This window comes from Spinacia oleracea, chromosome 1 (genome assembly GCF_020520425.1).
Source record: "Spinacia oleracea cultivar Varoflay chromosome 1, BTI_SOV_V1, whole genome shotgun sequence".
NCBI lineage: Eukaryota > Viridiplantae > Streptophyta > Magnoliopsida > Caryophyllales > Amaranthaceae > Spinacia > Spinacia oleracea.
Window position 1 is genome coordinate 69,963,923 of NC_079487.1, and position 14,059 is coordinate 69,977,981.

General features: G+C 35.5%; 1 protein-coding gene across 2 annotated transcripts; it reads left to right on the forward strand.

Annotated features, from left to right (window-relative positions):
- Positions 1–3,130: 3,130 nt before the first annotated feature.
- LOC110797701 (transcription factor TGA2) lies at positions 3,131–13,753 on the forward strand. 2 transcript variants are annotated; one of them, XM_022002806.2, is made up of 9 exons: positions 3,131–4,075; positions 6,988–7,164; positions 7,390–7,461; positions 7,550–7,609; positions 7,847–7,924; positions 8,025–8,076; positions 9,411–9,682; positions 10,141–10,389; positions 13,269–13,753. In XM_022002806.2, exons 2-9 carry the CDS (start codon positions 7,099–7,101, stop codon positions 13,413–13,415), a joined length of 996 nt encoding a protein of 331 aa, XP_021858498.1. In that variant the 5' UTR covers positions 3,131–4,075; positions 6,988–7,098; the 3' UTR covers positions 13,416–13,753. The 2 variants fall into 2 exon arrangements, with proteins under 2 accessions (XP_021858498.1, XP_021858497.1); XM_022002805.2 differs by having other exon boundaries at positions 3,149–4,075; positions 9,408–9,682.
- Positions 13,754–14,059: the final 306 nt, after the last annotated feature.

The window sequence follows — 14,059 nt, forward strand, 5'->3', positions numbered from 1 at the left end:
TGGTTTTAAGTTTGTTTCTGGACACAGGTGCTTGAGTTAATTGTGTACCCCAGTGTTCGGTATTCAGTAATTCCGACAGGCCTTTTTAAAGGTGATCCCTTTTCTCTACTTTGTTTGCTACATCCTGAAATTTCTGCACTACTATGCACTTTTGATCATTTTGTTTTTGATATTTTGAGAAAGGACTATAATGTACTTCATTTGTTTGTAACTTACCCGGAAACTGTACCAGAGTCTCGGTCAAAATAGTACTATGTATACCTTGTAGCTGCAATATACGAGTAGATACTTAGTTATTAGCTACCTGATATAACTTCTCGCCTTTTGGTAAAAGGTTGTGGAGACATGAAATTCAAAAAGGGTTCTGTAAAATCCTTGAAGTAAAGTAGTGATTACTGATTAGTAAACAAAGTAAACTTGAAAGCATGTCATAAATTGATTAAAGGCCCAACACTCAAACTGACTTTGATACCATGTTCAGTTTGCTAATCATTTCGCCAATTATAGGAAGCTTTCCTATCAAAAAAAACAAAAAGACAATTTTAACATACTCCGTACTTAGCAACTTAACATACTTATAGGAAGCTGATATGAATTTTATGAACAAGTTCTAACATAGTTACATACTTCGTATTTCATTATGTATAAACAACCAAAACGGGGTCTAAAAGATGATACGAATAGTAAATATTTGTACATGGTACAACTGATAATGCTGGGCTTTAGCTGCGTGAAAGGGGTATGTAGCATTGTCGCGAGCTCGGAAAGCCCAATATTTTAAGTTGACCAATATGAGTGAGTGTTGTTAGACGATAGACACAGGTTCTGTTTGATTGGCGTAAAATATTTTCAGTGAAAAATGATTTTTCAAAGAAAATGTTTTCTAAGGAAAAATATAAATCTTTATTGGGTTTCTTGCAAAAAAAATCATTGAAAATGGAAAATAGGGGAAGGTGGTTTACTCCACATAAATCTACATTTTGTCTTCCTTAACTGCCTTAAACTCTTGCAAGTCTGTAGGATGAATCTGACAGTGTAGAACATGTGAACGTTGAGTTTTGGTACTGAGCAGATAGAATACAACAGTGTTAACAATTTGACTGTCTAACACAGCTGATGATAATTTAAAAAAACCCTTTTAGTTTAGGTTATTACCCATTCATGCAATGGTGTTTGGGTGATGCCAGTTTCATTTTTGGCAGTGTTCAGGTGAGTGATGTGAATTGGAAACACTCAATTAAACATATCATGTGGTAGTGTTCTTGTACAGACCATCAAAAGCAACAACTTCTTAATTCTGCTTAGATGGTGTTCCTTTCAATAAAATTTGTTTGATTTGTCTAAAACTAATTCAATTACCAAATTAAAGATGAAAATCATCAATATAATCACCACCTTCAGCCTAATCTATTCCCAACTTAAGAGTTTATTTGACATTATAATTAAGACTTGAATGTATATTCAAGGGACTTAGTATTCACCTTCTTTTCCAATTTGGTTGTTTATGGGACATACGGAGTGAAATCACCTTCCATGAGTATATTTGTCTCCTACAATATACAGAGGAAAAAAAAATCTCAACTCCTATGCATTCGCATCTTTTGGTTTTTGATAATTTCAGAATTTTTTCACAAATGCAAACCCATTGAGGGACTAAACATTAACTTAATTTTCCAATTTTTTTAAAAGAAAATGAAAAATGGCAGGAAACTCAGAAAAGACAAGTACAAGGTTGTTGTGAAGCTCACAATGAACAAGGAAGATTTACCAATCAAGGTTTATGGTAAACTACACAAAGACATTGCACAAGCCTCTGAAGATGCAGCAAAACAGCAGTGAAAATTATTCAACAAACATATAATTTCGATGTAGACGACATTAACTATGAAGTATGCATGCAACAAAGGAGAAAAAGACGTTTAGCCGAGATTAAGCTAGCCACGGAAGAGATGAGCTTTAATGATCTTAAGCGAAGCTACTTTGAAGTTTGTGATGAGAATAGAATTTACCGACAACATCTACAAAATTTAGGGCATTTAAATAAGTAGAAAAATATCTACTAAGTCAAAGTATATTAGTTTTTTGTTTGGTGCAAAAGTCAAACTATATTAGTTGGATTATTATCTATTTAGAAAATTTGCCGAATTTATGTTTGCAGTCCAATTGAATAATACCCTTTCAAAAACAGCATCACAACAACATAGGAAACACCCATAACAACAGCAGGCACAAACACTAATCAAGAACCAGTCTAACTTCACGACCAACTTCTCCACCAGGGACAAAGCTCATGAAACAACAGCAACAAGACACTTCAAAAAGCTCAGCCCAGGAACTAGGGACCTATGTTAAGTGTTTTAAAATAAAAGCACAAAAACAGAATGTTTAGTTAAGCAATGTAGGTAGAACTCTAATGTGGCTAGATGAACATGCCAGGGAGTTGGTAGCTTCTGTCGAGGAAAATCCCACAACAAAAAAACAAAATGCAAGCACTCTTTTCTTTCCATTTTTACAACACTGAGAAATCAAGCCTAAGTTCTCAACAAACACTAGACAGGGATTCAAACATTTTAAGTGGCCATTTAACAATTTTGAGTACCATATGCAACATCAGAGGATATAATCTTACAAATGGTCAATAATGTTTGTATTATTGTACCTAGGTGTATCCTCTAAATTAATGCATCAATAGCTTACCATACTTGCATTCGTTGACTAATCATTTCATGAACCCATGGAAAACACAAAAGACACCATCCACCTTAACATATGTATACAAACAATCATTACCACGTAATACAACAACACCCGGCAACCATACTCCTCGAATCAGTACTTACTCACCAACATCTACCCACTACTACAAGAACAGCGCCTCCGAAACAACAGAAACATAAAGACAAAATAAAAAACAAAACTAACAACTAGTGATGCACTCTAAACACATTGGATCAGTCCAATACCAATAAACAACCCAATACGAGGAAACAACAAAGAAAAAAAAAACCGTTCGTAGAACGGGCACAAGAACTAGTTAGAATTTACAAGTGTGTTATACTTGCGAGTCTATGACTTATGCGCACGAGCCCTTAAAATGTGGGGGTTAGCCACTAGAGGACGTCTAGAGATTGGAATGATCCAAACGTCACCCTGTCTCCCCTCGTCTCTTTCTTCCTTACCCTTTATCTCAGCTTAATCCAACAATTATAGTAAAGTATCAGAATCCCAGGTGTGGGCTGCGTTAAGCTTAGCTGTATTGACACAATTTGCATCCATTTTTAACTTATTTTAATTTTCTTGATTTTGAGCTTTTCGTTTTTTACAATTCACATAAAAGTCAAAGCTGAACACTGTGAATTTCTCCTAGTCTTCTTGCCTCTTGCGTCACTTGGGCAGCTCTATTTTTCATCATCTTTCTCCTCCTTTTCTGCTCCCGTTTAAACTTTTGGTTTAGTTTTAGCTTCTGGGTCTTGCTCAAATTCTCAATTTTACTGGATTCCAACTTCAGATTCTGGATGTTCTTGTATAAAATTGAGTTGGGTTAGTTTGAATTAGTTGGTAGTAATTCTAATCAATATTTTGAAGCTTCAAAATCTCTCTCTCTCTCATTGCTGTTTTTCTGAATTGGGTTTCAACTATTATTTCTTGTAATTGCTAATTGTAAGTTGTTTCAGACCCAAACTTCGCCTTCGTGGGCTTTGATCTGGTAGATAGTATTGCTGAATTAGGGTTTTTTAGGGTATTTTGCTGACTTCAATTGTGAGGTTTGGGATTTGGGAACTGGGTTTGTCAGTTTTAGTTTGGTTTTTGGGGTGATCACTTTATTTTCTTCATTTGGGCAGTTTTTGAATTCATTTTTGTGTTGTTGGGGCGCTAAAGATTCTGTCTCTTCGAACTTTCGAAGGAGTTGTACTATTTTATTGGTTATTCATCCCGAGTTAGTAGAAGGGGTACTGGAGGTGGTAATGATGGTGGTTCATGGGGAGCCAAAGACTGAGGACTGGAGTGGAAGTTAGAAGGTGTCTACGAACTGGCTGCCGAGTTTTTATCCTCCATTACCAATCTCTAATACACTGTAAATTCATTCCCCTTATCTTGTTATCTCCTTGATTGTTAGAACTTTTATAGTATAGATTTGTTTACCTGCCTTTTGCTCTAATTACAAGTTATTTGAGTTGAATTTGTTTTACTGTTCCTCTTTTCGAAAGGAAATCTCAACTCTAATTGGGAAATTTTATTAAGATTGGCTTGTTCTATATACTTAATGGCAGTGTGCTTGCTTTTCATTGACAATGAGCTGGCTATCTTATGTGATTCAACTCCATGACTTGGCTATGTGATTTTATTGCGTCATAAATATGAGCAATTTCATTGCGTTCAGCATAATTTAGTGGCTTATAGTTCTTACTTTACTGTTCTATTTTATGGTTCTGCTATGTGTTAATGGTTCTTTATTTCTTGATCTCTGAAATGATGCAAGTAGTCTCGGATATAATCAAATAGATGTCTGGAGACAGTTTTTTAATTTACATTTTTTTGTGAGATAAATGTGAAATGTTTCTAGAGCTATCTCATCTGGAGTCTGGAAAGGTTCTATCTTTTCTTTTAATCAGCAATGGTTTTTGCTCAAATGTACTGCTTAGAGATCTTTTTCAAGTCAAATGATAATCCAAACCTGTGTTCTGTTCAACTCATTTCTTATGAACTTGCTCACATGTAGTTTAATAGATATTCCAATTGTATCTATTTGCTATTAGTTGATTGTCTAGGATCCAGATCTTTGATAACGTTGTATCGATAAGGTGTGGTAGTTGTAGAAGTTTATTGTTTTGTGTTTGGTACCTAGTCCTACATATACAACTGATACAAATATACAATGCCTGTGTTAAATTATGAGTTGGTTATACTCGGGGAGAGGGTCCCAAGTGGCTAGGAGAAAAAACCATGATCAAAATGGTTCCTCTACCCCAATTAAGGAAAATAGCAACGGTTACCCCAATTTGCTTGTTGAGTTCAATGTTTCTTGTTAATCTAATTGGTAACATGTAGGCATGTAGCTCCCTCACAAACGCTGAAAAAGGAATAAACATAGTAACCGTTTTTGTCCCCAAAATCAACTACTTTCATTATTTTGGAGTTTTGGAACAAACAAATGGATTAGTGGTGGAAAATACTATAGGTATTAGAAGTAAGCTATTACCTTCCTTACTGTCGATTGACTGCTTTCAACGTGCATGTCTAAGTGAGTTTGTATAGAGCTCATTTATTGGGTATTTTTTTTTTCTACAATAGTAAGTTGTGGATACATGATCACTACCTTGCTTTTTCTAGTTGAAATGTTGAGCCAACCTCATTCGCTCCTACCATCATATTTTTTGCAACTTAAAAGTTTACTGGCAGCATTTCCCGTGTTAAATAAAAGAATTCCAGGCAGTATATATTTCTGACACAACATTCATTTAGCAGAAAACTGTTGTATTTGGACAATAAACACATCTGTTTGCTCCTCTTTGGTTTTGAGTTGCTAGTTGTTTTCAGAGAGAATAAAGAAAAATGTTACAGTTTGATTTTTAGGACTTGAGCACGTTGTAAACTTATTGAATAGGGATAATCTCATTAGACTAGTTGATGATGTACCTAAGTAAAGCTGGTATCCTTTTTTATTGCTTATGTTGTCCATTTGATCATTTGAGGCTATCAATGACTCAATGTATGATCTTGAAATATCAGTTAGTTTGTACTTTTCTTGTATCTTTGTCAGATTTTTTTCTACTTTATCCTTGCGAAATTATAATTAAACTTATTTTAAAAGAGGAAGTACTTTGTTAGTTTTATTTTTTATTTTTGACAAGTACTTGGTTAGTTATCTGAATAAGTTATATACTTGAATTATGTTGGATTATAATTGAATCATTTTTCTGTATTATTTTATGTGTACATGATGACGCCGTTTTATGTTATAAATAGTAGAAAACAATTTAATTAATGCTCCGTACGAATAGTAAAATTTACAAGAAGATCGAGCACAGGACCCTTGCATTATATATTAAGTGAAATATGGCTAATTTTGACATTGTCACTCTTTTGTTTGTTAATGCATTGGTTTCAACTTATCATTTCCGCTATAGTGCTCTTTTTTCTTTCCTTGAAGCAATTGCGGGTTAATGTTCCAGTCTATTAGCAATAGTGATTTTCTTTTTCTGTCATGTTTGGTAAACTGTATGACATTATTTAAATGTTGACATCTTATAAAGTAAAGATAAATATTTGCACTTCTGTTTGGGGATAGGATTCTTCATGGAAATCTTAGTGTCAGTAATGTTTAGGTTTAGCATCTACAGAACGACTCCATGGTAGTTGCTTGAGAATTGAGATTTGGTTATGCAGTTTTTCATTTACACTTTGTTCGGATGATAATTAACTAAGGAAAGGGAGGGAAGGATAGAGAAAAGAAAGGAAGGTGAGGGAAGGGAAGATTCAGGCATGCATTTTCCTTCGAAACCTTTCCAACATTTGAAGGATTTGGTTTATTAAAGAAAAGGGAATTGATCCCTCCAGTTCCCTTCCTTTCCTTCCCCCGAAGTATTATCCAAACAAGAGAGGATGATTCCCTCACTTTCTTTTCCCCACCCTTTTCTCCATTTTACTCTATCCAAACTAGTAAATATGCTTTATTGCAGACCCTGTGATTAATTCAAAAATCAAGAGGCCAAGTTGTTCCACACTTCCACCTGATCCTTTTCATAGCATCTCTATTAATAAGGTGAAACTTGAGCTTTCAGGATTTTTCTTGTTCTGATTTTCCTCTTTCTTAGTATTGGATGTCCGAACATAGGAAAGTTGCAGTGCCCGTATTTGTATTTGTGATACACACTCAGAGCAAAGTTGATGAGTTTTTTGTTTGTTCATATGCATCTATGTGTTTGTTTGCTGGCTTATTGTGTCTCTTTAATATTTATTTGATTAAAAAATTTCTTTATGCTACAGGCATCGAGTTTTCTTAATATAAATCCTTCTGGTACTCAGTCACAAAGCAGTTTACAGAAGATTCTGGTTTCTATTTCTTGTGGTAGTTTGGAAAGTTGGAGAGAGTCTGATATGGCAGATGGTAGCCCAATGACTGATATTTCAACAGATGCAGACACAGATGAAAGAAACAAGAGGGTAATCTCTCATCATCTTTATGATATTTGTTAATGGTGGAATGGTTAAAAGCTTTCTTGTAGGGAACATTAGCCCTTTCCCCTCTAATTTTCTAATATCTTTTGTTGAATTTGGGGAAGTTCGAATGCACTCTATGTGAAGATCAGACTCATTATCGGATAGTTATATTTATTGATAATGTAACTAATGCCTTGTGGCATAATATTGCGGACGCTTATTGTGCAGTTTGATATCGTTCCATCAACTCATGCTGCTTCTGATTCGAGTGACAGATCGAAGGAGACTAAAGATCAGAAGGTTAGAAGCTGTTCACCGTTCTCTTTTCATGCAATTTGACATTATGTAGCTTCATTTTTGTAACATCTTTAAGGATTTATTATTGTAGACTCTACGAAGACTTGCTCAGAACCGTGAGGCAGCAAGGAAAAGCCGGCTGAGGAAAAAAGTAAGTTATCTAATTTTGTTTCTTGCATGTGCTTTGTTGGTTGTTAATTCTTTAATTTGTTTTCTTCATTTAAGTAATCAATCGAATAAGCTGGAGAAGGATTCCATGTGGGGAAAAAAGAAGTCATAAAGCTAATAAGAAAAAATCAGCTCAGTTTCGGCTTGTTTTTTTTGGTCTTTAACATGCTCTTGTATTATCCTTCTTTTCTTTCCCTCCCTTTTTCTTTGTTGGAAGTAGGCCTATGTGCAACAGCTGGAAAGTAGCAGACTAAAGCTGACTCAACTTGAGCAGGAGCTCCAACGAGCACGACAACAGGTTAGATTTATTGTCTACTTTTTTCCTCTCTCTCTCCCGGAAGCTGTGATCTTCATACCAGTTGATAATTGCATTGTTGTGCTTACTTTTCCAACTTTAGGGAATTTTTATTTCAAGCTCAGGGGATCAAGCTCATTCAACTGGTGGAAATGGTAAGTTTTCTTCTATTTCTATGTTATCTTATTTCAGGAAGGTATTTACTGGATAAGTGTCAAAACGGTTATGGTTCGGTACATTGACTGGTGCCACAACTCTTTCAGTTTTATCAATCTTCCTCACATGATATTCCGTTTTGGTAGATGTGGCAAAATACCAGGTGGGCCCTCCAATTTTAAGTATGATACCTCATATTCTGAGTGATTTGCCCATAAGAATCAAGCCCTTTATATCTTTCCCTAAGTTAGGCTCGAAAAAGAAGAGCTATGTTGGGATACGTAGGTATAACTCCAGAAGTTTTAGATCATTACACACAACACACTCGATTTATTGTCGTGGAGCGGATATGCATTGAAGTTATTTATTTATTGAAGAATATCATGTGTCTATGTGGGTCAGATCGTCAGAGCTCAATATGGATCTCAACTTCTCTCTGGCAGGAATTTTTTTTTCCCTGATAAGTTGTCGCAATATGGATCTCAACTTCTCTCTGGCAGGAAATTATTTACGCGCTATTTATACCTTTTATCATCTGAAAATAATAAAGTAATTAATAACTGGGCAAAACCAACAAATAACCCCTCGTGTGTGATATTACAAAAGCTTCCGATTAAGATAGAAGAAATACACTTGATATCTTATTACTACCCCCGTCCCCTTTTTTGCCCTGTATTCCTCTTTGGGGGTGTCCCTTTGAGTTTGCCCCATAATACTTCCTCCGTTCTTATTTACATGACACGATTGAGGTTTGGACAATTCACACAAACTCCTTTGACTTCCTTTTGTGATTTATATTTAAGAAAAAACATAGTCGTGTGAGGTCTTATTAGATTCGTCTCAATAAATATTTTTTAAATATCAACTTTTTATAATTTTTTCTTATCCATGATTGAAGATATTAATGTTTGAAATCGTCCATTGGCAAACGTGCCTAAATAATTGTGTCTTTTGAAAAAGAACAGAGGAAGTATGTGGTAAATTTTCCCATTGAAAACTCACAAAAAGACAAAATACCAACCCGTTTGCTTTTTTCTTTTTGACCAAGCCTTAATAAAGTGAACTTTGGTGTATGGGAAAGTAAAGAAGGGACGACTCAAGTAGATGTTATGCATACATCAAAGTTTTTTGCTTATTTAATCAAACTAGAGAAACAGAGGAGACGTTGTCTGGGAAAGCAACTCATTTATTGTTGTACCATGACGGCCCATGAGGTAGCACATATGGCTCATTATCTTTTTTCAGATTGCATAAGGTGTTCTTTCCACTTAAGGTATTCATTATCTTATTAACTGTACAGAATAACTTACCATGTCAGTCCTGTCATCAGCAGGAGCAATGGCCTTTGATGTAGAATATTCACGCTGGTTGGAAGAGCAAAACCGTCAAATCAACGAGTTAAGAGCAGCAGTAAACGCTCATGCTGGTGATGCTGAACTTCGAGTCATTGTTGATAGTGTCGTGGCACATTATGAGGATATTTTCAGGCTCAAGGGCAATGCTGCCAAGACCGATGTTTTTCATCTTTTATCGGGTATGTGGAAAACACCGGCTGAAAGGTGTTTTTTGTGGCTAGGGGGCTTCCGTTCTTCTGAGCTTCTTAAGGTGAGTCATCGCTGGTAATTGTATCTATATTATTTGTAGTTAAAGAGGGACATTAAGAGAATAATAGATCAACCTCCGACTTCATTTTTTGAAGCCCTTTTCTTATTTTCTATATGTCCGTTAATTTTTCTAAACATGATCTTAGAGACCGAACAAACTGTTACAGTGTAATTTGGTTTATGATATAGGTATATAGTTCATAGGTGCTGATAGGTTAATATATGATTTTTAAAATACTTGGTGCTAATTGTTTGGCGGACCCAAATTGTAATTGATTTTGGAGCTTCTTGAGCTATTCGTTCTGTAATTGGGTGTTTAATGATTTCTCTTAGTTTCAAGTTCATTATTTTGAGAAATGTGTGGAGTGTGAACACTATTGCACTTTCTGTTAAAGAAGTCGTGATTTACATTTTACAATTTTATGATGTTACATTTTAAATTGAAGCTTTACTCTGCAGCTACTTGTGAACCAACTGGAGCCTCTGACAGAACAGCAAGTGATTAATATTCAAAACTTGCAGCAGACTTCACAACAGGCTGAAGATGCATTGTCTCAGGGAATGGAGCAACTGCAGCAATCACTGGCAGAAACTTTGTCGAGTGGTTCTCTTGGTTCATCGGGTTCATCTGGAAATGTTGCAAATTATATGGGTCAAATGGCTATGGCTATGGGAAAACTCGGTACTCTTGAAGGGTTTATTCGCCAGGTAACTTTCTATTCAAGTTGGAATTTTAAGTTTTGCTTATAGTATCACGGAGTGTAGTTATTTACTGCAAATGGAACAGTTAAAATCAATCTTTCCCGCCGTATGTGATATGTGGTGTTGTATATGCTGAATGAAGGGTGGAAGGCGTTGGGAGAGCTAGAATACTTTATTGGGGGCTCCAATAAAATGTGGATTTTTGAACATTATAATTGTCGTTTAAATACGTTATATGGAGTATAATAGACGGGGTAATGAATATCACAGATAATTATAAAAAGTAGTTTTCTAATTTTCTCATAAGAAATATGGTTGTATGCTTTTTTACTACAAAAAAAAACATGTAGAAAGGCAGAAATCTAAAAACAATATAAATTACTAGAAAAGGAAATATTAACCGTTTTGAAAAAACCAGAAAATCTACTTGTTTAACATGAAATAACTTAATACGCGAAATGAATATTATTATCCTGCTAATCCGTTTCTTAGCCTACCTCAAGAATGCCTTGCGATTATTCCTATCTTGAGCTAAATCATTGACCTTGCACCCGGTTTGATTAGGAGGCTCATGATGCTAGTACAGGATATTATTTACATTCAACTGATTCAAGGAACCATTTCCCAGAACCCAAGTTGTATCTTCTAGCCGACCTTATTTTTATACTTTCTTCGTTTCTTTTTATTGCACCATTTTCTTTTTATGGAAGTTACATATTAATTGTACCATTTTCTTTTATGGCATGTTTTCACATGCTTTTTGGTGTGTTCACACACCAAATACTCACTTTACCCTTACTCACATTTCATATTTGCCATTGGTACCTAACTTCTTCTCTTTCTTTTGTTTGTTATCACATGCTTACTATTTTTCTTAATATTTGTGCCCAACCCAAATGGTGCAATTAAGAAAAACAAAGGAAGTAACACATTCCCTCCATAAAAAACACATTCCCAAATCCACGTAGACATCCCCACTTCCCCCCCCCCCCCCCCCCCTTCTCTTTTTCAATTCTCTTGTATTCCCACCTCCCATGATTTCTCTACTTAAACTGTAGCTGTGTTCCGCATGCAACTTTGGTTGGCATATATGATTGGCTAGCTGACTTTCTCAGCTAGATTATTTATTTGGAGGTGCTTGCCAAGATTCTGAAAAAAATTCAAGCGGGCTAAAGTTGGACAAAATGTTAAACTACTTTCTACTTTAAGTGAATTTCAGTTATATTGATATTAATATAAGTAAACATATGTAAATGTTTAATAGTTTTCAGTTAGTTCAACAGCAAGTTTTACAAAACAATTATAATGCAATTAGTTAGCTAGCTTATCTGGCTTTTAGCTTGCAACTACCTTTCCAACATTTAATCGATTTTCAAGTAGTTTTACTTTTACCGAGTAGCCTATCAGCTTGTGTACAATTTTCAGTGGCTCCTTCATGGTGAAGAATTAGCTTAGTAAGTTAAGCTTGTTGGTCATTGAAAAAAGTTAAATTCATATCTGATGTTTTTGGAGTTGGATTGGAATGGATTAATGTCTTCCCAGCTACCTTTGCTTGTCAATGAGTAGGATCACAATTTGTTACAGATTAAGGGTTTGTCAGGGGCTGCCATTTACTACTGAATTGCTTCAAAATAGTAGGATGATTGGTTTGCAGTTGATTTGTTCAATTTGAGATTTGTATTTTCAATTTGAGATTTGTATTTGCGTTGGTTTTTCCAAGGAAACACATGGATTGGATAGAAACGACCTTCCTATAAAACCCCTGCTGAGGATTGATGCTTTGGTGAAGACAATGAAAGGGATCAGGATCCCCCCTCCCCCCCCCCCCCCCTGTTATTTGTGAGAACCTTGTTAAAAGTACTGGGATAAAGTGTTACATACGAAGGAGTAACACTTGGAAGCTAAGGAAGGTTGGTGGTGCCATGGTGGCCGTTCACTTTTAGGGTCTTCATTCTTCAATGTTTCCAGATCTGTTGTATTTAGATTCCCCTTTGGAAGTTTAACTTAAGGGTTGGACATTTTTATAAGTTAGCCCCTACTTGCTGATCAACTGTGCTTGTTAGATACTTGAATGATGTGATTGATCGAGGAATTTTGAACTTTGAAAAGTTCATTTGCTGAAAGAAATTGTAGATGGGTAGTTCAAACATATGTCTAGGATGTACTCATAAGTCATATTTATCGCACTAGGTTCTTTTATATGAAATTGACCCTGTGAGTTATACTCGCTCTTCAAGTGATTTCTTTGTCTCAATCGATGAACTGGATTAGACTTTCAAGTCCAAATCCAAATTAAACAAAATTTCATGAGTTCAAATCCAGTCCAGTCCCAAAATTTCAATTTGCTTTTTTTTTTCCCCCTTCCCTTTTAAGCCCAATTAAACTATTTTAGCCCAACATTTATATCATCACGGATGTATACTCCCTCCGTCCCTAAAAGATTGCCCTATACAACATTTTTCACTTTATTAAGAAAGAAGGCAAAAGAAAAGCAAATGGTTGGTAGTTTTGTCTTTTTGCTCATTAAATAATAAAATGTGAGAGGAGACATGTGAGGACCACATACTATAAATAGTATGGGACACACTCAAAGAGACATACTGGAAAGGAAATTGGGGCAATCTTTTAGGGGCGGAGGGAGTATCCAGAAAAGCTAATAATATCCAGAAATGTGGTGGGTATTACAGAAGCAAACCACAAGGTGAGAATCGCAGCAACCTCTTGGTTGGAGATAGGAACTCTACCATTGTTGACGCGTGATCCCTGAATCTTTTCATTTGTTATTAATCCTGGTGCAGTTGTTCTGTAAGTTGCAGGAAGTTTTTTTTGGTTGTAACCTATGAGGCTACTGACGCCAGAATTTGAATTAATTTGTTATCTTGCAGGCTGATAACCTACGGCAACAAACGCTACAACAAATGCACCGGATATTGACGACACGGCAATCAGCTCGTGCGCTTTTAGCAATTCATGATTATTTCTCTAGGTTGCGCGCTTTAAGTTCCCTTTGGCTGGCCCGCCCAAGAGAATGACAGGTTATTTAACTCATTAATCAGGAGTAGCTTTGTAAAATGGCTGGCACCAAGTTATTTGCAAGAACAGCATGCCAACCCCATTTGTTCATAGGCCTGCAAGTCATATTTGCCTGTGTTATTATCAACACCATGACCCAACACTTTTGTACCATATTTACTGACTAGAGAGTTCTGAGTTCCTCTCATTGTTTTCCTCTTTGATGAAATCAATGATGGAATAATTAAATTGGCTTGTAGTTCTGTTATTGTATTTATTATTATGGCTAAAATATATTCTTTAAAAAGTATTGTTCCCATCTAATTTGATTCACTAATTTTATGTGATGCATTTGTAATTTGGGCCTCACTTTCAGACTTTTGTGCCAGTAGAAATCGCAATCCTCCTGGAATCTCTGTTGTATTTCAAAATGTTTTCAAGGTGTATCAAAGGTTATGTTCAATTTTGTTGATAGAAATAATCTCTTCTGTTGTTTGCTTGCTTATAAATCCTGATTATGGGTTATCTTCCTAAAATGATCTCGTCACTTGCTTAAATTGGTTTAGCAAGGCATTTAGAACAGCTGCAAAATTTGTGATTAAAAAGAAAATACTCAGTTTTATCATACGGGTATATTCACAATCAGCCACAAAAGAGTGTATAA

What these genes read in the sequence shown, in the direction of transcription:
- LOC110797701 (XM_022002805.2), top strand. Translation starts at nt 7,099, where the DNA reads ATGGCAGATGGTAGCCCAATGACTGATATTTCAACAGATGCAGACACA. An exon ending in GTTCTTCTGAGCTTCTTAAG is followed by an intron (nt 9,683 to 10,140) that starts GTGAGTCATCGC and finishes TTTACTCTGCAG; the next exon opens with CTACTTGTGAACCAACTGGA. An exon ending in TTGAAGGGTTTATTCGCCAG is followed by an intron (nt 10,390 to 13,268) that starts GTAACTTTCTAT and finishes GTTATCTTGCAG; the next exon opens with GCTGATAACCTACGGCAACA.